Source organism: Zingiber officinale, chromosome 5B, assembly GCF_018446385.1.
Source record: "Zingiber officinale cultivar Zhangliang chromosome 5B, Zo_v1.1, whole genome shotgun sequence".
Lineage (NCBI taxonomy): Eukaryota > Viridiplantae > Streptophyta > Magnoliopsida > Zingiberales > Zingiberaceae > Zingiber > Zingiber officinale.
The window spans coordinates 114,606,809-114,631,413 of record NC_055995.1 but is presented as its reverse complement, the minus strand read 5'-3'; the positions used below and the strand labels follow the sequence as shown (position 1 = coordinate 114,631,413).

Genomic DNA, 24,605 nt, shown 5'->3' with positions numbered 1-24,605 from the left:
TTGGATTTTTAGTTTGAGTTAATGTGCGATTTAAAAAATTTATTATGAATGTACGTGAATATAGATCATCTCTTTCTTTAGATATCTCGTTAGCATTTCCTACAAGGAAATGAAAGCATTGAGCAAAGAAAACAAATAGAAAGTAAATAAAAAGAATTGTAGAAAAATTTTAAAAATGGTAAAAATAAAAAAAGACGTCTGTTATTTTTGTTTTAGTAAAACAATGCCCCACTTTTTCAAAAACAGTTAGAATATCAGGTCTCATCCTAAAAATACCACTTAAAAATATTTGAAAAAATTACGGAAAACTCCCTACTAACAAATTATTTTTCCTACTCAATCCCTATATTAGAAAATGTTTCCCTATACAAACTTTTACATGTAACTCTCTAATGCATAATGATTTATTTAATTATTCTTTATTTTTTATAAGTATGAAAAATCTAAAAAATATATAATTATTCCTAAATTCAGTTTATTTATACTAAAATTTAATATATTTTTATCAAATTGAGCTCTATTTTTTTTCCTCCTAATCAATCGATTAATTTAGGATTTAGGATGAATCAATTGATCAATCAATTAATATAATTTCTAATCATTTGGTCAGTAAAAAAAATTATATTTAATTTGATAAAAAATTATACTGTAAAAATGATAACAATAAAATTTAAGTTATGGTCAAGAATTTTTCTCCAATTTACTCCTATTTTAACGTTCTTGGTGCAAATATGTAAGTAATTCTACCACATGTTAAAGTAATTAATGAAATTTAGTCAAACTTAGTGTATATGTACTTTTATGTTAAAATATTATTTATCATTTTAATTAAAATTATCGATCTCAACTTAATCCGAATCATTTTAAAATTATTATACCAACTATATAACACTTGAAATAGAGCAAATAAGGAAATAATTTTATATTGAAGAAAAACTCTCACGTGGAGAAGCCTAATTGGAAATTATATTAACTTAAAAATAATTAAAGTACATGCTCTTTATTTTTTTTTTTATAAAATTGACTCAACAACAAATATGAGATTATAATCATTCTCTCTATTTATTACTAAAATAGAAAAATATTAATTATCACATGATAAAAATTAGATCTCTAATTTATTACAGATATATTAATTTTGAATACTTTCTAATTTAATTTTTCCACCAATCTTAAATATTTTAAAAATTTATTTAAAAATAAATAAAAATTTTAAAAATTTATTTCCTATTTCAATTTATTTTTTAATTTTTTTCTTGCTCTTAGGTTTTTTTTTTCTCTTTTCTTTTTTATCCTTTCCCTTGAGATTTTTTTGTTTTCTCTTACCATTCCCTACGGATTTTGTTTCCACCGTGAATTATTTTTCTTCCCCGTTCCATGTTTCGTAGTACGCAAAGGGTTAAAGAGACATGAGGTGATTTTTTTTAATTAATAAGATATGACTATAAATTCTCATGAAAATCAAGGTAAAGTATGTGATCAACACTACTCAAAATCTCTATATAAAACTTTGCATTATGTGTATAATAATTGAAGTATGATTTACAAGTTTCCCATGAAATTGTTTGGAGGTTTAAAACTTACCACTTTCGGAATAAATTTCTAACTTCTCACCAAGAATTTAATTCAGAAAGAACATTCCATCCTACCATTTATAGGAACGTTTCGCATAATGCCACATGGTTGTTGTAAAGTTTGTATTTTAATTAATTGTCATTACTTTAAATTTATATTTAAAATAAGGTTGTGTTTGGTTTATGAGTTTGAGAATGAGGGAATGGATTTATTCCCAAACCTTGTATTTGGTTGATGGGAATGGAATCAAGATTTTGGAATGAAATCCAAAAACTTGGGTATAAATGAAATTCACCCTCTTCCTTGGATTTTGATGGAATATAAATGTGAATTAAATTTTAGATAAAAATATCCTTAGTATATTTGTTCATTTTTTTTAATTTCACATTCTCTCTCCTTGTTCTCTCTCATCATATTTTCTCTTTCCTTATTTTATCATCACACATTCTCTCTCAACATACTTTCTCTCTCCTCATTCTCTCTCATCACATTTTCTCTACCATTTTCTTTCTATATTCTCTTCCATCATACACACTCTCCTCATTTTCTCTCTTTCTTCATTCTTTTCCATCATACTTTCTCTCCCATTACACACTTTCTCCTTAGTTTTTCATCGCACTTTCTCTCTCATCGTACTTTCTCTCTCCTCAATCTTTCTTAGCATACTCTCTCATTTTCTCTCATCACACGTTCTCTCTCTTCATTCTCTCTCATCACACACTCTCTCTTTATTTTCTCTAATCACACTTTCTCTCTCAGCACAATTTCTCTCTCATCATACTTTCTCTCTCCCCAGTTTCTCATTTCTCTCATCACACTTTCTCTCTCCCCAGTCTCTCATTTCTCTCATCACACTTTCTCTCTCCCCAGTCTCTCATTTCTCTCATCACACTTTTCTCTCTTCATTTTTTTCCATCACTCTTTCTCTCTCAACCCACTTTCTCTCTTATCACATTTTCTCTCTCCTCATTTTTTCATTTTCTCTCATAATACTTTTTCTCTCTTCATTTTTCATCACTCTTTCTCTCTCAACATACTTTCTCGCTCTTCATTTTTTCATCACTCTTTCTCTCTCAACCCACTTCTCTCTCATCGTACTTTCTCTCTCTTCACTCTTTCATTTTCTCTCATAATACTTTCTCTTTCTTTATTTTTTTCCATCACTCTTTCTCTCTCATCATGCTTTTTCTCTTCTCAATCTCTCCTATCATGCACTCTCTCCTCATTTTCTCTCATCATACTTTCTTTCTCTTCATTTTTTATCAACACACTTTCTCTCTCGTCACATTTTCTCTCATCATATGTTTCTTTCATATTTAACTTTCTCTCCCATCTAATTTTTTCTCTTATTTTCGTAAGGGTAAAAAAGAAAATTAGGTTCATTCTGATTGAAAATGTTTAACTAACCAAACATCATTTTTAAGAATGATACCCAAGCTCATACCCATTTCTATTCCATAATACTATTATACTCATTCCCATTTCGATTCCTAATAGAGAATCAAACACCCCTAAGTTTTATCTATTTATCTCTATAATAAAAAATTATATAAATATACAGTGATGTCATATTAGTCACACCTATCGCTATCTTGTTAGAAGAAAATGCTGGATCCTGTCCGTATCCGGAGGAGTAGAGTGAGCAGGTTCATGCGGCAATTTTCACGCCACGTCTCGGAACGCAATCCTTCAGTCTTCGCCCCACGTTCACCGGAGAGATTGTGCAAATCCGGTCGTCCGATCCCAATCGAACGGCGACCGTTGAATCTCTCTTTCCGCTCCCCATTGACTCGAGCAGCGGAGCCCACGCGCTGGACGACGTCCCACCACCTCAACCCTGACGATCACCAGCCGTCGGATTCCGACACCAGGAAGATGACCCCGGCGATTGAGATGGACGGCCGAGATCTCCTCACCGCCCCCACTATTGTCGCCTTATAGAGCATCGAACGATGCAGTTGCCGTTCGGAATCGCATTCAGTCTCCGAGCGCTGATTCGCTGAGACTTCTCTCGCCAACATATCCCTTTCCAGGTTGGGGCTTCGAATCTTGTCTTTGTTCTCGATTCTTGTTGAGGAGAAGAATCCTATTGGGGCATTGTCTGTCTCGATGATCTATGAGATTGTGATTGAGAATCCAATCGGTTGGTTTTTGTTTTTGTTGTTTTGTAAGGCCGCACTCCGTGTGTATCCATCGAGTGACGGATTTGTGACTTTTGGGCATCGCAATATCCGTGCTTCTCTCTTTTTTTTTTCATTGTTGAATCAAGGGCCATTTGCGATGAATGCGATGGGGAATGCTATACTAGTTTCTTTTGGATCTCAGACGATGCAATGATGCAATCTTTTCATTGTGATGATTTTTCTTTTTTTTCCCCTTTTACATTTTGGAATCCAATATATCAAGGAAAAGAAATCGAGTGGCGAAATTGAGTGACTTGATATAGAGTGCTGCATTCCCGTTGGATGTAGTTATTAAATTTGTGAACTTATCAATTTCGAAATTGCACTTTGACCGAGGTGAGGGACCATGATGCATTCTTTGGACACAAAACTCTTTTTGTTGGAGGACTTAAGAAAGAAATATTTTTCAAATGAAGAACACCTGAAGAATGCTTGATTGGTGAGAATGCCTTACAACTGAAGAGTAATAAATCCTATTGCAATATATGAAATGAACAAAAGGATGGGTAGTAAAATGGAAACCACTTATAATTTAGGATTTATTTTGGTTTATTAGGGCCAGTACACCAGCTATAATTCATTAGGAATATCTTCTAATATGGGCAATAATATACAATTGCTTTACCTTTTTCAAAAGAAATGAATGTTGTTATGCAGATGATTATGTGGTTATATTATTGCTTTAACAAATACATCTTGTTGCATGCTCTTGGTCTAGCAAGTATATTTTCTGAGCTTTCATAAGTTCACACTATTTAGCAGATGATTGACCACAGGATGCCACGAGACTAAGATGCATGAGATGTTTTAATTCTTTAAGTTATTTTCTCATAAACTAAGATCACAGTCTGGTACCAACACTAGCACTTCGTGTGAGATCCCATATCGAACCATATTGACACAGCAAAACTGACACATATGACACTGTATGATTTGGTAATGGATGTTTCTAGCCTCCTCATCCCAAAATCTGTATTTGATATGAGGTAGTAATAAAATTGTTGCCCTGGTTTAGTAAAATATGAATGATAGAATACTCATATTGTAATTAGTCCATACCAACCAATCTAACACTGGATAATACTTGCATCTAACTGTGAAGGGGGTATACTATGAATCAATTAACTAGTTTTATTGCATTCTTGTAACTATTAAAAGTTCAAAAATAACTCCAGAAATCCATCTTGCATGAGTTTGTTTAAAGCTTGTCAAAACACCTCGGCCATTAAAGCGTTGGGTTCCTTCAGAGCTTTATTCAGAATATTACGGGATGGTTTCTTAGAGCAAACATAGATCTTCTTCCTAACTCCAACTATCAAATGCAACTAACTAATTGTGTGAAGCCTCTTAATGAACATGTACTTATTTTATCTTAAAGAATTAATGTACTAGTTTCTATAATAATAAAATATGAGTAAAATAAGACCATAAATGTCTAGTTACCTTGCTTCATATCTACTATTGCAACATATTTTGTTTGAATTCCTTCCAAAAGCTAACAAAAAACTTAAGTTAAATTGTAATATTGTAAATTCTATGTTTAGTAGCAAATCCACTAATGACTCTATTTTTCTATGCATTACCAAATGAAGGCAAGTAAAATGTTTAGATGAGACAATGGCAACGCCACTTTTAGTGAGCTAGCAAAAAAAATTTGGAATGTGGTTATGGTATGGATTGATCTGTCATGCAAAATTTTGGTTAGAAATATGAACTGATAGTGATATTATGGAATTTTAAGAGATTTGAAAATTAAACAAGTTGTTTGTTACAACTAGAAAAGAACTGGATGAGAGTATTGTGGGGGGCTTATGTAAGCCCAAATAAACCAACAAAATCTAAAAACAGTTTACCATTTCTAACAAGGAGCCTGGGCTTTGGGCCTTGTATAGAGATGTATTGTGCCATATACTACTACCTTGTACTACTTGTACAAGTGGTAGATAGGGGCCACTTATTGCGCCAACTAGGCAGATGCACCCTTGAAATGCTTCATGCTAGTTCCCTGTTGCACCACGATATACTGAATAGACTAGTAGTATCTTGATGAGCTCGTAATGAACTTTATCATTGTTATTGGACTAAACTGCCTTCACCTTCATTAGATGTGCTTTTTTCTAATTGTCTTTTAATGATGGCTGGCACAATAGTTGAGCTGAACTTTTGAAATTCTGTTAATGTGTTCATTTGGACCAGATTGGCTAGGCTAAGATGTCTGAGGATTGTAACATGAAATGTGAAATGGATCCACTGTTGAGTGCCAATATATCTGAGAATGCTAACGAGAATGGTGATAAAGATCCATTATTGCATGAGTTGCATTCGAAGGTAACAGAACCTTTGGTATATTTTTGGCTTCATAAGTACCAATCTCTTCATAATACCTTTGTTGTTATTACTCACATTCACTTTCATTATCTTTATTGCAGGTAAAGGTAGACACCGGGCAACCTGCCTCACTAACTTGGCAGAGAAAAGTAAGTGACAAGGGTCAACAACTGGTAGAATTCACTCTAACCATGCGAGAGAAATTAAAACTGGTAATTCAGATATTCAATCTCTTGCTTAATTTCCTTATTGACCAATTAACCTTGATTTTATTGCTACCTCTGTTTGCAAATTTGAAGTATTGAGCCTGTTGTTAGGTTCTGAACTAGAAACATCCAACCTTTATTAACTTCACTTGTTAATTCATGAACAAGAGGGAATATAAGTTAGACTTACACATGGTATTTGTCAACTTAAAAAAAAACTTATGATAAGTTTACAGAGGAAATTATATGGAGAATTTTAGGAAAGAGAAACAATAGCATAACGCATCTTGAACTAATTAAGGATATATATGAGGATATAACAATAAAAGTGAAAAAATTTTGGTGGATTAATCGAAACGCATGATAGAGTTACATTAAGGATCAGTTCTAAGTTCCTATTTTTTTACCCTAATCATGGATTAACTCACTGGATACATCCAAGATACGGTACCGTGGTGCATGCTATTTGTAGATGATATTATTTTGGTAGATGAGACATGTGGAGTAAATGCTAAACTCGAATCTTGACGAGAAATGTTAGAAGTGAAAGACTTTAGGCTTAGTAGAATAAAGACATAATATATGAAATTTAAGTTTACCAATATTAGACGTAATGAGACCATGGTTAAGATAGGAGATGACGAGTTGTCCGCAATTGAAAGTTTTAAGTATTTAGGATCATTTTAACAAAAGAATGGAAGGATTGAGAGATGTCTTACATAGAATACAAACGAGATAGTTGAAATAGAGGAGAGCGTTAGATGTTCTTTGTAATCATAAAGTACCTCTAAGACTTCAAATTTTTTTATAAAATAACGGTGAGACCTACTATGTTATATAGAGCTAAATGTTGGGTCATGACTCTAACACATGAGCCGAAGATGCAGTTGTAGAGATGAGGATGTGAAGGTGAATGTACGGATATACAAGGATGGATGGGATAAAAATGAAAATATTAGAGAGAAAGTCAGGTTGCACCTATTGAAGGAAAACTCTAGGAGACATATTTAAGATGGTGCGAACATGTACTTAAATGATCAATAAATGCTCCAATTAGATGATGTGAAACTATGACAAATGTGTACATCAAATGACGAAAAGATAGATAAAAAAAAACTTGGTTAGCCACAATAAAATAAGATAAGATTTATCTAAATATAAATGATGATATAGTAGAGGATAGAGCTCAATGGCGTAAAAGAATTCATATAGTTCACCCTACTTAGTGGGATAAAGTTTGGTTGTTGTTGTTGTATTCATGAACAAGAAGCTAATATGTTCAAAAGTGATCAGTGCTCTAGATGGGTTATACCAGCACTGACCTTACTATACTACAGGTCTACAACTACAATTTTCCATTAGAAGTTTGAATGTTTATAGCCTGTACAATATAATACAGTTTTGGCAACATGTCAATACCAAGACACAATGCCATGAGATAAATGTATAGGTCAGTCTGTGTTCTGGCTCATGGTCAAACCAATCTGTCAGTATCTCACAATTGATTGTGTTGTTTTGATATCTCATTTTCACAAATATTTCACAACCTGATCAGATATATGCTCTTGAATGATTTTCCGTCGCCTAGTTAATCTAGGGACAAGGAAGTCACTTTTTTTGTAATTGTTTAATTAAATATCAAATTCTTTCTTATGCCAGATTCATTAGTTTATTTCTGAAGTTGCATTTGACGCCGTACATGTTTCAACCTTTATCTTGTATTTTAGATTTACTGGGCAAATTTCCTCGAACCCATTCTCTTGCATGAATAATTATAATGTGGTCCATGCAGGCTCCCTTGGGCATCCGACTTGGGCGTCAAATCATTGAAGAAACTGCAAAAGGACAGGTGTTCTTTGTTCTTTTTACAAGGTAAATATGATCTGCCAGTGAATTTTAGAACATTTTTTGTGTAATGGATGTAGGTTGCAGCGATTGATCCTCTGAAGAAGCGCACTGGTATAACTTGCCAAGCTGTTCCTGTTGGTGGAATTGGGTAATTCTCTCTTGCCATTCTAAGTGAATGAACTTTATGTTTAAATTAATCAAGCGCCTATAGAAGAAGCCTTTTGATAACTCTTGAACGCATTTTTTTTGTCATAAAATACTCGATATTAGTTGCAATTTTGTGCATAGGTTTCGAGAGAAAATGCAGCCAATGTTGATATAGAGTGGCCTCCAACGACTAGCCAATGGGGCGTGTAGTAGCTGCCAATTATCTATGAACTAATGCTTTCTACATAATTACTCTTGATTATGCTTCCTCAGCATTATTTTTAACATTTTCTATTATGTCCTTACATACACTTATGTTTTTATAACTCCACTGACACTGATCACACCTGAGACAAAAGAAAGGAATAAGCATACATCTTTTGATCCTACTTTATTTCTGGGAAGAGTTTATATCATGAGAATTCAATTATTGCAAGAACACTTCTTTAAAAAAAATTATTCTGTCCCATTTAACTAGAACTAATCATTGTCTTGTCTATTGAATATCTTTTCCTCCATTCTACGATATTCTAATCACCTCTACAACTGTAGAAAAGGCACTTAATATGCTAATAGTTGCATGTAACTTCATTTGTTTTCTTCCCTTGTAACTGTAAAAATTATGACTTTAGATCAGGAAGCATAGGAAGAAGCTACAAAGGTGATTTTCAACGTTGGCAGTTATTCCCAGGACTTTGTGAAGATCAAGCTGTTATTGCAAATCAATTTTCTGTGAGTGCTGCATTTCCTGTTCAGTTGCGTACGTAGATATGTAGGAAAACACTTGTATCTTGAATCTTGAGTATTAATCATTTTGTAGTTTGCGTAATTTAATTATATCTAAGGCTCTAGTGAGTAGATTGCTACAGGATGGACAGATACTTCATTTCACCTGTGCCCTGTTCCTTCTTATGATGATTATAGTAAAAAGATGTCATGAAATGGATTTTGACGAGAAAGAACAAGTAAAAAGATGTTATAAAATGGATGGAGTAAGAGTGATTAGGGATTAACATTGAGATAGTATGCTCTTATGATATATATAAAAAACCTCGATAATAATAGTAAAAGATTTACCCTTCAAGCATGATTATATACAATAATTGTCAAAATTAGTATCAGGATTGAGATTGGATTGTCAAAGAATCCTAGTAGTGCATTGCATTGGATTGGTGGAAAAGGCAAAATCAGAATTGACAAAAAATATTAAAAAATGAAAAAGAATAAAATTATTTCATATATGGGATTAAATCTTAAGGAAAAAAATCTGTTATATGTCATTACATAACCAATTATTAATAATCAAATATGCAAATAATGTCATATTTATTAATATAAAATAATTAATTATAAAAATATTATAACTAATAATACAGCATATATTTAATATAGATTACTCACTGGTACTTTATTATTAATATAAATTTTATTATTTAGTATTCAATATTTATATGATTTAGTTGAATCCTTAACTATATTTAAACGGGGATTTAGTTGAATGAAGAATAATTGGAAGATCATTGTTGATTGAGAGATTATTGTGTTCTTTTCAAATAATAATAACTTCTCTCAAGACACACTAACCTTTCTTGATTGGTAGTGAGCTAGAGAAAGATGGACGAGACAATGAGTCTAACAAATGATCACAAGTTGAATGAATGATCCTTGCTATGGTGGTGAATCTTAAGTTGTGGCATACATGTCACAATTTCTGAATTTGCTATATCTATATTTCACTCCTAAACTCATAAGTGCTTTAGTAAATATAAAAAATAAATAGCTAACTGATCATATAAACATGAAACTAACAAATGAAGTGTAGATATGCCTATTCAACAACTTTTAGTGTACGAAATGATAGTATCTATCAATATGTAACTTAATGAAAGACTCTAATTGAGGTTTGTCTAGTTTAACATAACCGTTTTATACTAATTGTGGAATTCTTAGTAACATTTTCAACTTTTCATGCCAAATTCTAGTATTCACCTGCTTTGCACTAATTGAACAGCCAGGGCAAGATATATTGCTGTTGTCAGTTGCCATTAAAGAAATTTTTTGACCTTCTATTGCTTTGTTCTAGAGTAGCTAGGCACGATGATTGAAATTGTAAGAAAGTCCAAAATTTGATACACTAGCTCTACAAGAACTTTTTAGACAAGAGTGAAGGTACCTCTTGAAAATTGTCAGGCACTTGACTAAAATTTGAAGAAAAGAGAGCAGATGGTAGCTGTTAGTTTCTAGTTCAATTTTCCAAGATAATGAGAATGACACATTGTATGTGCAATTAAAACACTTTAAGACATATGCAATATGGTGCTGCACTTGCAAATAATCAACTGTAGAAACCATTGTACTTAAAGATCTTGATGCTCTTTATACATTCATTCTTCTGTGTTTTGTAAAGCTGTATCTCAATAGGCTATATGTCTTAATTGCTACTCTGAAGTTTTTTTTTTTTCAAATTGAAGGTTAAATGTTTTTCACATATACACTTCAGAGATGTGTTGCTAATAACACAGTTATCATTTGTACAGCTATTTTATTTTCAGTATCTTATTTGGTAGGCTTTTATCTCACGTTCAGATGGTAAAAAGTACTCTACTGTACTCTCTCCTGGGAATGCAGATTTGATCAAGTATGCAATTATGTCCTTCAGATTTCCTATATCCTTGTTTATTGGAATAGTTTGATTATAATAATCTCTCTTATAACATTTATTTACTCTGTTGTTCACTTCATGTTGTTCAGAAAGCTTGAAAACATTAAGTTCTTGATATGCAGAAAAAATTCCATTTCAGGAGTTGGGTCTTGGGATTGGAACCTGAAAGGGCAAAACACTACTTATCATGCCCTGTATCCAAGGGCATGGACTGTTTATGATGGTAACTAGTAATCATCAGTAATTATGTTTACTCTTTGCAATTGGTTTGCGAATTTCACATGGATTTTGTCTCTACATATTTGTCAATGCAGGAGAACCTGATCCAGATCTTAAAATAGTCTGTCGTCAGATTTCACCAGTCATCCCTCACAATTACAAGCAGAGCAGCTACCCTGTTGCAGTATTTACATTCACTGTAATAAAATGAACATAACTAATAACTTATGTAAAAAACTATATATCCTTATTTCACAAGATGTTGTCTTACAAACTCCCAGTTAACCAACTTGGTCAAGACTGCAGCTGAAGTAACTTTGCTATTCTCATGGGCTGTAAGTAAATCTATTTCAAACATCTTTGGACGTTGTCTTTAGCTCTGGTCTCTACTTGTCCTGCCGATTGATCTGTTTTTATTAATTGGAGCGTATGTAACCAAATTGTTTATGATATCCTCAATGGAATTATAGAAGAATATGATCACTTGAATGTTTTCCCTCATTTATGCAGAATTCTGTTGGTGGAATATCTGAGTTCTCTGGATATCATTCTAATTATAAGATGAAGTATGTATGCTGTCTGCAATATCTAAACCAGCTTATTCACACAATGTTTTCAAAATTAGCTACCAAACTAGGAAGTATCCATATAGTGCTTAAAATGTTTTCTTTGAACAGAGAAAAAGATCGAGTTCGCGGAGTACTTCTGCACCATAGGTACTTTTTAGATCAGAAAATTAAGACCTGAAATCTGCATTCATGAAATGACTGACACATTATGTATGTGGATCAGAACTACTAATGGTCTACCTCCAGTGACATTTGCTATAGCAGCAGAAGAGACAGCTGATGTCCATGTCTCAGAATGCCCTTTCTTCATAATAAGTGGAGGTTCTGACTCTTTTTCAGCAAGAGACATGTGGTCTACCATCAAAGAGGTTGGCTATATTAGTTAATTGGCATCTATTTTTTGTACACACCCTGCAATTTTCAGTCCTAGTCTAGTGTACTGAATATATTTACTTGCTTAGCCTCTTAGCAAAAACTTGCCTATTTAATTATTCTCATAAAACATAGAAATAAGACTTTTGGCAAACTAATTTTTTGGTAGACCAACCTAATGGTTTCATCTTTTTTGGTTTATTTATACCATGTTAAAATATTCATTATGGTTCATTGTCCACTGTATCCTTCAACCTCCATTTATTATGAAATCGTAGAGAGTGAAATATCACGCTTGGATGCTTGTATGATGAATTTCATGGATTAAGTGTAGAGCAGCATGGAAAACTTCAAACTCATGGGTGGTCATCAAATTTGAAGGATTCAATAACCTGTGTTTGATTGTTGGAATCTTGGGTTTATTTCGGGTAGATTGGTTGAATTGATACAATTAACTTCTATGAAGAAATATTTTCTTGTGAGCTCTAATGTCCCACTACCAAATCTTTTAAACATTGGTCCCACAGTAATTTCTAGGTGCTTTGGTTAACCAAAAATTGATTAATAATTCATTTCTGATCATGGGAGAATTTTCGACATTCACCTAGTTCCAACCTATTGGAGTAATTCTAGTTGATTGGAGCATGTTGGGTAATCTCCTTTAGTCAACTTATAAGCCCCGTAAACTTTTCTAAGGTTTGAGATTTGATTTGTTGCTAAAACATGAATTTGAAAACACCCTTTAGGTTCTATGAAGAAGTTTCTTAGATAATAGGATTCATGTAGAATCTTAATCCTATCAATATAATCAATTAAGCCAAAATAATCGAACACAACGATCTTCGAGTCCTTCAAGCTAAATGACCATCTGCAAGTTCGAAACTCTCCACATGACTCCACACTTAATATATAAAGTCCATCATCCAAGGTTGCTAATTTTAATTTCTAAGGATTCATAATATGCTTGAAATATTTTGTGCAAATGATCAATTACAACAACAACACATGCCCTAGTTAGGCGATGTGAGACCGTGACAAATACGCACATTAATTGAGGAAGAGGGAAACCAAAGAAGACTTGGTTACCAACAATAAAATATAATAAAATTTGTTTAAATGTGAATCAGGATATAATAGGAGATCAAGCTCAATGGCGTAGGAGGATGATATAGTTGACCCCAAATAGTGGGATAATGGCTTGGTTGTTGTTATTAATTACAAATATCTAACTTAGATTATATTGCTAAAATATTGAAATACAAGTTAGACCTTACTATTAGGTAAGGATCACTATCCTAATATTGGTGACCTACTTATAATAGTTAAAGATTTATTTATAAATAAACAAATACACAATAATGTTGTATATGTAGAGTTATAATATGTGATACTTATAATATACATAGAGAGAGGAGACTACCCTTGGGCCAATATTGCCTCTCTTTGGTTCCAAACAATCTCATCTTTCATGTTCATTGAGTTCATCTAATGCCTTGTCATTATCTACCTGTATTGATTCTTCCACAACTTTCGGCTTTATCTTCATGATTTTTATTCCTGGACTTCTTACTCCTACCTTTAGCCTTTGTCAACCACGTCAAGTTCCTCCCATTGCTTATTCTCGTTGAAGTAGCAACACTCAGTGATGTAGTCCTTCAGTTAAGTTCACCTGGTCATATCAAACCACTATGTCTCTTGGAGTTGGTGATATTGACAAAGTGCTTAGCTTGCACTAATCTCGAGCTTATAGTTGGAATCTTTATATACTGCCTTAGTACTTATGGTGGGTGAATTAGAGGCATTTAGTGATAAGTTAGGTGAATTAGTTATAGTTTCCTCCGATTTAAGTGAATTATAGGGCTATTAATGTTCTTAAATTTGATTCTTCATTTGGATAAATTTCAACTTCAACTTGAGATTATACATTTTTTTTTGTGAAATTTTATATGTAGGATAATATCCACTCTCTAACACTTCAAAATAGAATTTCTTTTGCTCAAGATTGTATTCAACTATTAAAGCATAATAACAAACTTCCTATACTGAATTAGATTAAAATAATTTACCATCACCTTAATGTTTAGCCTAAATTAGCTAATAAATCAATGATGGATCTATGAAGGTTTTTCCCTAACACCACAATGCCTATGTAAGTTATTGAATTGGTATTGACATTTGTATTGTTGTTTTACTTATAAATTGGTAATATAGTTCATCGACAAAGTTTCTAGGAGCATTTCTTTTTGTTTTAGGTTTACATCTTATGTTGAAATCCATGTTTATTGGTGGTTGTTCAAATCAGCTAAGTTAGTTTGAATATTTTATCAAAATTTCTTAGCAACTCAATAAATTGGTTGACAAATTGTTCTTATTCGACAGGGATGATAAAATATCAATCACAATAGTTTTCAATTTAATTAAGAATTGAGAAATATATTAAGGTTCAATTGTCTATCAAAACTAAGGGCATTTGTTTATTATTATTTTAAGGAATATGACTTAATTCTTCTCTAGGTGGTAATGTGATTGTAGGAAGGATATCTATTATCCATAAAGCTACATATGTATGAAGGATAATATTAACTAAAATTATTCGTATAATAGGATCTAATCGCATGAATCCATGTTCATTCTCTTTATGAGTATTGTTGGTTCTCTCACTCCTGAAAGCTACATCTCTCCTCTTGTATATCTCATAATACTAATGGTGTTTCACTATTTCTTCCTATTATCTCTAACTGAATATATTGAGAAGTAATGATACTTATAGAGTGAAATGGAATGATTAGGTGCAATAAAGAAATCTTTTCTTATGATGAATTTATTTTGCAAAGTAAAATGTGATGGATGATGATTAAAATAAATAAAAGCTAATCATGTTTGGTGGATGATTGTTAAATAAATTATCTATTGTAATTAAAATGTGATGGATGATGATTAAAGTAAATAAAAGCTAATTATATGTTTTGTTAACCATGAATAATTGTTAAATAACTATCTATATGATAATATATTTTTCATAAATGATGCATTATGATATGTAGGAATTTTATGGTAAAACATAAGTAAATTTTTTTAAAAAAATTGATTAAATAAATAAGTAACTTTTAATAAAGGAGCTTTTAATTTTGCTAGAAATATGGAAGACTAGTCCCTTGTTGAAATTGTCACAAGTAAATCTCCATCACTTAACAAAATGAAGTCCTTTTACAATCTACTTTGTGCATGATCAAATTAGCTAAATCTCTAAGTGTGCAAAAAGGGCTTAGACTATATATATAATGGTTTTGATGAATCCAGAAGGTATTGGGCCCACCTTTTCAACACCTCCCAAGATTATTATTATTTTTTTCTTTTTGCTACAACAATCTCTTGTTGTTCCACGGAGAACAACAAGGGCTTAAGGTCTAGGCCCAATCTCGATTGCCATGAAAGTTGATCCATGGAGAACAATGGTCAGGAGTTGTGAAATCCAATATGGTCATCAAAAAGAGAGTGAGAGGCAATCCTTCTCATTATGTGGAAGGGATTTGTGAGGATTGCTATCGGCCACCACAAAATTTTGCTCAGGAGGTGGCAAGACAAAGTGACTCTCACATGAGAGGCAATTGAACAATGTTGTGAAGCGATGCAATTCTCACACAAGAGGTGGCGAAAAAGAATGACAATGACAGGAACCAGGTCCTATCTAATGGGAAATCAGAGAAAAGGGGAAGGGGGGAGGAAATCAAAGAAAAGAGGAAAGGGATGATCACTTTGAGGAGATTGCTCTCCAATTGCCAAAAGGTTGTGAATTCATAAAGAATTAACTCATTGATTATCATTGATTGATTCCTTACCAAAAGGCTACATATTTATCTATTGACATCCAAAATGTGCCTTGTAACTAAAAAGACAGATTTTTATAACTATGTTTTATTCTAAATAAAATAAATTTATTTACTTATTCTAAAGAAAATAAAAGGTAATAATTATAGGTTGAAGAGTAATTAGAATTAATTGTCTTTTGGAATCCAATTATTCCACTATCCTTCAAAACAATCTTGTGCTCAAGGTTCTTTTTTTCTTTTTTCTTTTGATGATTTACAAAAAATATTTTCTTATTATAGACCAATTGCAGTCTCTTTCTAATAGAGTTATGGTAGAGAAGTATACTTCTATGTTTCTTCCTTGATACCAAATGGATATGCCTAAAATTCCTTTGATAATGAGGTGCATTGTCTCGAGTCTTCGTTGAGAGGTTATGAGCATGCTAATAGTTTCTTTCATAAGAGATTCAATTGTCTTCATTTTACCTTGCATGAAGCCCTTATTGAGTTACGGTGAAAGAGTATTTGACGTCATTCCTTCAGTTAAAAGTAGCTAGTACACCAAAACGGCTTGTGGTATTTTTCTTTGACTAGAAGCTAGTTTGATAGTGTCACTTCAAGTAAGGGAATTACTTTGATGTTGTCAATGAGGACAAAGGTCTTGTTGCTTGGTTCTCTCGAATGAAGTAGAGATTGTTGTTAAACGCAGTGACTTAAATATAGATCTTGTGATGATTGTGATAAATGAATTCTTCTTACCATTATGAAGGTTTCATGCAGTGACTTCAAATATAATTTTTATTTTATTTCTCTCATTTTACTCTTTTTTATATACTTATCTTCTTATTCTTTCAATTTTTTTTTCTTTTTTTCTTCCATTTTTTTCATCTCTTTTTTCCGCTCTTTTTTTCAATCATTTTATCTTTTTTTTTCACATGTCCTTTTTTTGTTTTATCTATAATTTTTTTCATCTATTTTTATCACCTTTTTTCTTTATTTTGTACTTTAATCTTATTTTTTCCATTTTTTATCTCATTTTAATCTTTCTTTTATTCATCATCATTTTTCTTATTTACAATTTCTTCACTTTTTATTTTCACTCTAGTCACCACTTAGCTTGATCAATTGAGATTCAAAGCAGAGTGCTAAATTCATACAAAAATTTATCCAAATTTAAAAATATGAGTTCATTAAATATCATTTCAAATAAATTGGTCAAAGATATTTAGGCTAGGTGTAAAGGCTTAGGAAGAGTAAGAATAAGGATCAAAGCGCTTTACATTATATTTATAAGAGTTAAGCTCCTTGAGCTTGTACATAACTGTATTAGAATAATATTGAATCTGGTTGATTTTATCCACACTATGATTGGCTTTCTTACTTGACATATTGGAGCTGCAGATGTAAACTTTCACACTGAAGGTTTTTGCAGATCATTCTGCTTGGACTGTGTTACCTACTATAGTTCAACTTGCTCACTTCTTGCATAGTTTCTTAGTTGCATTGCATTTCTCAAATATCTCTTGTTGTGCCAAATGGTCATGAAGTGCCAAGACTTGGTGAAACTTCAGGATGCCCCATTCTGACCTAAGAGAAAAGGAACAAAATCATGGAAACAACTTCTCTGCCAAAAGGGTAAGGATGAGTAATGGCCCATTCAGACCATGTATATTAGTAGAAACCTCCGACATCAATTAGCCCCTTTTCCTAGATATTGTTTCTGACTTCATCACACTGAGTAACTGCTTTGCTTTCTTTCACAATTCTCATGTTGGAATTTTTTCATGAATAATCATACAAAACAGCATGGATCTTTTGACCACCTTGATTCTTCGGGGATTTATCATTCTGAACCTGGATCATCAATTGGAGCAGCTGTTGCAGCTACTGTGAAGCTTGATTCACAAGCAACTCATACTGTGACATTTTCTTTAGCTTGGGCTTGCCCTGAAGTAAAGTTTCCTAGTGGAAAGACTTATCACAGGTAACTAGGTTGTTTCCTTCAGTATACGATGAACTTTAGTTGGTGCTTAGTTGATTTGTGTTAACAGGCGCTATACTAAATTTTATGGAACTGATTGTGATGCAGCAGCAAGTCTTGTGCATGATGCTATTTTCGGTATAAGTTTCTTCTCTGTTATGTTATAGTTCCATATCTATTACGTTCTCAAAACAGCTTCTTCAAGTAAATTACTGAGTTACTTATCATGGTTTGGTAAATTTTTGTTCTAATGTTGTTCATTTTTTACTCTTTAATGCAATAGAGCATTGTTCCTGGGAGAGTCAAATTGAAGAATGGCAAAATCCTATTTTGCAGGATAAGCGGTTCCCAGCTTGGTATGTTTCTTGCAAATAAAATATACTTACTGCTGCAAAATGGGTTTGACATTTATTTGTTTCTTTCAGGTATCCTGTCACTCTATTTAATGAACTATATTACCTTAATGCTGGAGGAACAATTTGGACTGGTGATTATTCATTCTTATCCTACCTGTAGCTAAATAGCATTTTTTTTGGATAAGTAGTTCATCATGTCCTATGACAGATGGGTCACCACCAATTCAGAGTTTAGCAACTATTGAGGAAAAGCAATTCTCCCTTGACATGTCGAATGGAGATTTTGGTGATATGGTTGATGTCACAACAAGAAAGAATACTGCAGCTGATATCCTCGATAGAATGGCATCAGTACTTGAAAAGTTGCATTCACCCATTGCATCAAATTCAGCTATAGGAACACCATTGCTTCAAGGAGAGGAAAATATTGGCCAGTTTCTCTACCTTGAAGGAATTGAATATTGCATGTGGAATACATACGATGTCCATTTCTATGCTTCCTTCTCCCTGATCATGTTGTTTCCAAAACTAGAACTGAGCATTCAGAGGGATTTTGCTGCTGCGGTAATGATGCATGATCCCGAAAAGATTAAGACCCTGCATGATGGCAAGTGGTGTGCAAGAAAAGTCCTCGGGGCTGTCCCCCACGATCTTGGCCTTTGTGACCCATGGTTTAAAGTCAATGCATATAATCTGTACGACACTGATAGATGGAAGGACTTGAACCCTAAATTTGTTCTCCAAGTATGGAGAGATACAGTAGTCACTGGTGATAAGGCATTTGCACAAGCTGTATGGCCATCAGTATATATGGCAATGGCATTCATGGATCAGTTTGATAAGGATAAAGATGGAATGATTGAAAATGAAGGATTTCCAGATCAAACATATGATGTTTGGTCAGCTACTGGTGTTAGTTCATACACCGGAGGGCTATGGGTGGCTGCTCTGCAAGCTGCTTCAGCCATGGCATGTGAAGTTGGTGACAAGGCCTCAGAAGAACTTTTCTGGGACAAGTATCTGAAAGCAAAATCCGTTTATGATAATTTGTGGAACGGTTCTTACTTCAATTATGACAACAGTGGTAGCAAGACAAGTTCATCCATCCAGGCAGATCAATTAGCTGGACATTGGTAAGTACTGATATTTGTCTCACTTAGAAGTTCCCTTTTCTTTGAAATTTTCTATTGGTTAGATATTTGATTTCTGTTTAGTTCATTGAATTTACTTGATACTGATTAAATTGAAGAATATCCCGTTTATTTCCTTGTATTTTCATGGTTAATTGCAATGTACCTATGTTAGAACCCAAGTTGAATTTATCATTTTATTCCGTTAAGCTTCATATCGTAGCTTTAAAATGTGCCACATATGCAATAATATATATATATATATATATATATATTCTGTAACTTTCTTTGTTTACCTTGCTTTACCGTATTTCGTGATGTTTGATTCCAGACAACTGTGAAGTGAGACTGCATTTTTCGTGCCTGTTTTTAAGTGTGCAATTGCGAAAAAAATACTTGAATATGTTTCAGGTATGCTATAGTTTGCGGTCTTACCCCAATTGTTGATAAAGAGAAAGCGAAAAGTGCCTTTGAAAAAGTTTTTTCCTTCAATGTGTTAAAATACAAGGGTGGAAAGAGAGGAGCCATTAATGGGATGAGACCAGACGGCGCCATTGATATGTCGGCAATGCAGTCAAGAGAGACATGGCCCGGTGTGACATACTCAGTTGCTGCGGCTATGATCCAAGAAGGGTTGTTCGAGGAAGGATTCAGAACTGCGCAAGGAATCTATGAAGCTGCCTGGTCTCAAGAAGGACTCGGGTCAGTATCTATTATTATTCACACATTGTTTTTTTTATCCAAATATTTTAGTCGGCAATTAGGATTTAATATTTGCATTTCAATAAATTAAGTTTGATTTAATACTGGAACGGAAGTTGATTGAGCGATCATTCATCCTTCCTACACAAAAAACACTGCAAACAAAACATAGTACCTGTTTTTTGAAGCTGTTCCATTTTCATTTCTATAGGCAAATTCATAATGTACAGGACTTTCCTTGGATATTAGTGAAGTTAGGAAAAAATATTACTTACCTATCTACTTGCTTTTTCAAAAAAAAAAAAAAAAGGGTTTAAAATCATAGGTCCTATTTGAATGTTTTTGTTTCATAATAATAGGATCTTGGATAGTTGTAATTAGTAGCCTCTAGTCTTACCATATGCCAAGGATGGGTATACTATGCAAGGTTCAAAATTTAGAACCCTGCTAGAATTTCGATCTTGGAGTGGAACGATATTCGGTATCATGCCAACATTCCGATGCATGGTGCCGGTGGTAGATTGGAAGTTGAAGGAGAAAGAAGATGAAGAGGAAGATATATTATCCATGCCAAGTGTTATCAAGTTTGAACAATTTACCATAACAATATATTTCAACCGGATCGATCATCAAGATATGAGATTCCAAACCATATACTATGTACACCTGCATTATCCCTCCACTAAAACAAGTGGCCACAACTTATTGTGTTAATACTTCACCAGAAGTTGCTAATCTGCTTTATCTAGCCTCTTTATTTTATCCCAAATACTAAATACTGCTTTATCTAGCCTCTTTATTTTTTTTTTACTAAATATACCTAACTATTTGCTGCTTTACAACATTCCAATTTTGATTTTTGAAATTTAAGGGGTGTCCCATACTTTTTAGGTATAACTAGGAATAAATATTTAGTGAATAACTTTCATAACATCTGAACCATAGAAGACTAGGGCATTATAGCTATTTTTGCTTTCTGCCTTCTTCTGTCCCTTCAAGTAAAAAAGACAGAAGAACACATTTTTCTCTTCTTTTCCATTTCTTTTTTTTTTTTAATCTGTCTTTTCTCTTTACTCCTATTTTCCCTCTCTTTAAACACACATGATCTTGGTCAGCCCAAGGTTCGAAATCTTGAGTCTTGCGGAAGTTTCGTCTTGATTGGAATGATATTGTTTCGGTATCGTGTCGACATTTTGATGTATGATGCCATTGACAAATTGGAGGTTGAAGGAGAAAGTAGATGAAACATAAGGAGGCATTTTCCATGCCAAGTGATATCGAGTTTTGGAAATTTATTAAATCGATACGTTTCGACTGATGAAATGGTGCATTGACCAATTCTAATATCCTTAGACTCTCATCTCTATACGCCATGGCCAAAGATTCTATCTCTAAAGGAGAAACATTCCCCGGCATCTTCATGAAACTAAGGGGGGAAAATCCCAATGCAAGACCCTTTAAAGAGGGAGGAGTTTAGGTTGATTTTGTTCTAGAACCACCTGCGTGTCATAGGCCGTGCAACCAGAATGCGAACAACGATTATGGTTTAGATAGTAGATTCATATTTTCTTGCAGTGCCTTAATTTATCCCAACGTTTATAATTTGCTAGAGTAGATGCCTTCAACAATGCTTATGATATGCCACCGTGCTTGAGTAGATTGTTGACATCATTGTTCTACAATGCAAATAAAACTATTGTTCTTACTTACTAAGAATGATGTGATTTTGTCATTAGGTACGCGTTCCAGACCCCTGAAGCTTGGAACAACGACGACCAATATCGTTCTCTCTGTTACATGCGCCCCTTGGCGATATGGGCGATGCAGTGGGCGTTGTCGAAACCCAAACTCCACTTCCGAGAAGCTGAAGCAGGAACCAGAGGAGAGGCTCAGCTGAAGCACCATGTCTCCTTCTCAAAAGTTGCCAAGCTACTCAAACTTCCGGAAGAAGAAACTTCCAAAAGCATTCTTCGTGTTATCTATGAAATTACTTGCAGTCGGATGAGGTCATGATTAGAGATGCCGACAGGCTCCTCAACATGTCAAAGGATTGGATTCTTCATTGTTCATTCGATTACTTCGGTGTTAGTCTCCAAATAATACAAGTATGTTGGCAAAAGCTTCCATACATTCGTTTATTCAAATTGCAAGTATGATATGATATCGAAATGGTTGGACAAAATGTGTTCACAGGACTTTCATGAAATTCCAGCACTGCTTTAGACAAGTTTAGGATTGACACAGGTTTTTTTAGTCATCCAACAAATGAGTTGTTCCTGCTGCTCCTCTTCTTAGACATCATCGATAATGTTCTTCAGCCCGTTGTTAGCCTTTTTGTCATCCGGAGGATCCAAGTGCAAGTGACTCGGAGATACAGAATGCAAGTTGTTGAGAGTCAGGGGTCACTTAGAATTACGGAAGGAGACCAAGAGTGGGTGGATGAAATTTGAGAGGAATTCCAGAGTATTTTTTAATGTCAGATGTGTCATTATCAATGGAATGGATGATTAATTATTTTGATGAATTGTTTCTTCGGACATAAGAGATCTGGAATCTTCTGTTTTGAAAGTTCATTGTGGAAGAATCTTTTGAGAAATTAGTCATGGGATATTTGATACATGCATAATATCTCTTAAAAAGATATAAATTTGTGATTGCTATTGAGTAACAAAGGTTTTAAAAAAATCATGAAATTTAGATATTTCTACCTGAAGTAAGGAGTCATGGCATTTATGTTTGGAAGAAATTTTATTTTGAGAAATTAAAAAAAAAACACCATCTCATTGAAAGGTTTTATATATCTGTCATTTTTTAATGCATTTCAGAAAGATTCATTTGTTCCCCCTCTTTCTAAATGGGAAAATTCTTCTAATATGAAATGTGAATTAAATCCATATTTTACTATTTTATTAAGGATTTGAACTCTTTATTAATTAATTTTGATGAATTTTAAAATGAAATTATGTTAACATATTTTTTTTATACTGAAAATAATTTTAAAACTTATTAATAATTTTTTTAGGTTATTTTTTATATCTTATAATTGACAACAATACAAATATATCTTTCTCGACCTTTTAACTGAAATCAAGTGTAGTATTTATTTTTATCAATTAATATCTAATATAAAAAATTAAATTAATTTTTTTATAAGACAGAGTTCATTATAGTGTTCTCGAGCATCCCCTTACATTGCTTATTGTATGAGTCTGACGTACTTATCAAATTTAATTTATGGATCTAAGACATTAATTTATATGTATTCATATATTATATTACACATACAATACGTGTGTACGATGAATAATTTTAATTTAAATTGAGGATTCGAATGCAAATGATTCAGAGTTATAGATCACTTAAAAGTTATGAAAGAAGATTCAAGAGAGACCAAGAGTGGGTGGATGAAGTTTGAGAGGTCACAAATAACACAAATTTTAAAGTAAAAAAAAATATTATGATTGTTTGCTCTCTCCCTAACCTAAATATCATCCCATGTAAAAATTCGAAGAAATGTTGACCTTCGCATCTCCATTTGGTCAATCGTGTGATCACTCCCCATCTCGAATCGTCAATGAACTCGTTGTCTTTACTCATTTCTCCCATCTTTGCTTACACTGTTCCCCATGAACTCTCATCTTTGTTCATCCATTTCCTTCATTTTCACTCGAGCAACCATCAAATCTCAACTCAGTGATGATCCGTCCGGTTTCACATAGATTTTTCACCTGCCACTTTGATAAATTTAAAAGTGCGAATGGCTGCTCCGAAACTGTCATCTTGAAGCTTCATCTCTTTTTATAGTTGCTCTAGCAGTTGAACTATTTTAGTTATCACCTAGTTATTGCCTAATGATACCATCTCTAGAAGTTGAAAAGCTCCACAAAAAAAAAAAAGAAAGAAAAGAAAAAGAGACCGGGAAGAGTTGGGTAAAATTTCAAAACGTTCAAAGATGATAATACGAAGGTGAACCTTAATTTAATTAGTTTATATACGACAATGAGCAAGTTTGTTGGCTGTGTTTTAGCCATGTGATTGCTAAACATATCTCATATTTAAATATTAATAACATATTATAAAAAATAAATTTTAAAATAGCCATATTTCACTTTAAAATAATTTTTAATTTAAATTAATTATTTTAAGTTTAGCAATATTTTATCTCTTAGAAAATTTAGAAATTTTATTTAATTAAGTTAAAATTAATTTAGGTAGGTAAAACAGATAAAAAATGGAAGGTTTATAAAGTAAACAATATATGCTCTTTTAAAATATAAAAAATTAGGTGTATGATTTGAAAATTCTACAAACAAATAAGAGTGCATGATCTCATGAATCATGTCCTTCGGAAGGATCTAGTGGTTAGCACATGAGATGTTGTTATAATGAGCTTTGAGGTTCAAATCTCGATAAAATCGAGATAAATACCTTCTTTATGTGTCACTATGTCAAAGGCTAGTAGTCGTCCATTTACTTCCTCCGTGTTGATCTGGGAGGATATTTAATTTACTAAAAATT

The 24,605-nt window shown here is 33.0% G+C and overlaps 1 protein-coding gene across 5 annotated transcripts; it reads left to right on the top strand.

Annotated features, from left to right (window-relative positions):
* The first annotated feature begins 3,526 nt into the window (after nucleotides 1–3,526).
* Nucleotides 3,527–22,704, top strand: LOC121985421 (non-lysosomal glucosylceramidase-like). 5 transcript variants are annotated; one of them, XR_006113177.1, is made up of 21 exons: nucleotides 3,527–3,608; nucleotides 5,955–6,086; nucleotides 6,188–6,298; nucleotides 8,085–8,141; nucleotides 8,218–8,288; nucleotides 8,920–9,019; nucleotides 10,855–10,925; nucleotides 11,072–11,172; nucleotides 11,264–11,367; nucleotides 11,450–11,503; nucleotides 11,679–11,734; nucleotides 11,846–11,884; nucleotides 11,961–12,105; nucleotides 17,724–17,902; nucleotides 17,970–18,037; nucleotides 18,183–18,255; nucleotides 18,325–18,386; nucleotides 18,464–19,388; nucleotides 19,797–20,087; nucleotides 21,824–22,192; nucleotides 22,281–22,704. XR_006113177.1 is itself a non-coding variant. In XM_042538869.1 (20 exons), the coding sequence occupies exons 2-20, from the start codon at nucleotides 5,970–5,972 to the stop codon at nucleotides 22,098–22,100; spliced, it is 2,901 nt and encodes a 966-aa protein (XP_042394803.1). In that variant the 5' UTR covers nucleotides 3,527–3,608; nucleotides 5,955–5,969; the 3' UTR covers nucleotides 22,101–22,704. The 5 variants fall into 5 exon arrangements, 2 of the variants coding, with proteins under 2 accessions (XP_042394803.1, XP_042394804.1); XR_006113178.1 differs by lacking the exon at nucleotides 3,527–3,608 and adding an exon at nucleotides 3,626–3,718; XR_006113179.1 differs by lacking the exons at nucleotides 21,824–22,192; nucleotides 22,281–22,704 and adding an exon at nucleotides 19,717–19,796 and having other exon boundaries at nucleotides 19,894–20,031.
* Nucleotides 22,705–24,605: the final 1,901 nt, after the last annotated feature.

Excerpts from the sequence above, each read along its gene's own strand:
- LOC121985421 (XM_042538869.1), top strand. The coding sequence starts at position 5,970 with ATGTCTGAGGATTGTAACATGAAATGTGAAATGGATCCACTGTTGAGT. Across the intron at positions 8,142-8,217 it reads AAGAAACTGCAAAAGGACAG|GTTGCAGCGATTGATCCTCT; the intron begins GTGTTCTTTGTT and ends TAATGGATGTAG. Across the intron at positions 18,256-18,324 it reads GATAAGCGGTTCCCAGCTTG|GTATCCTGTCACTCTATTTA; the intron begins GTATGTTTCTTG and ends TGTTTCTTTCAG.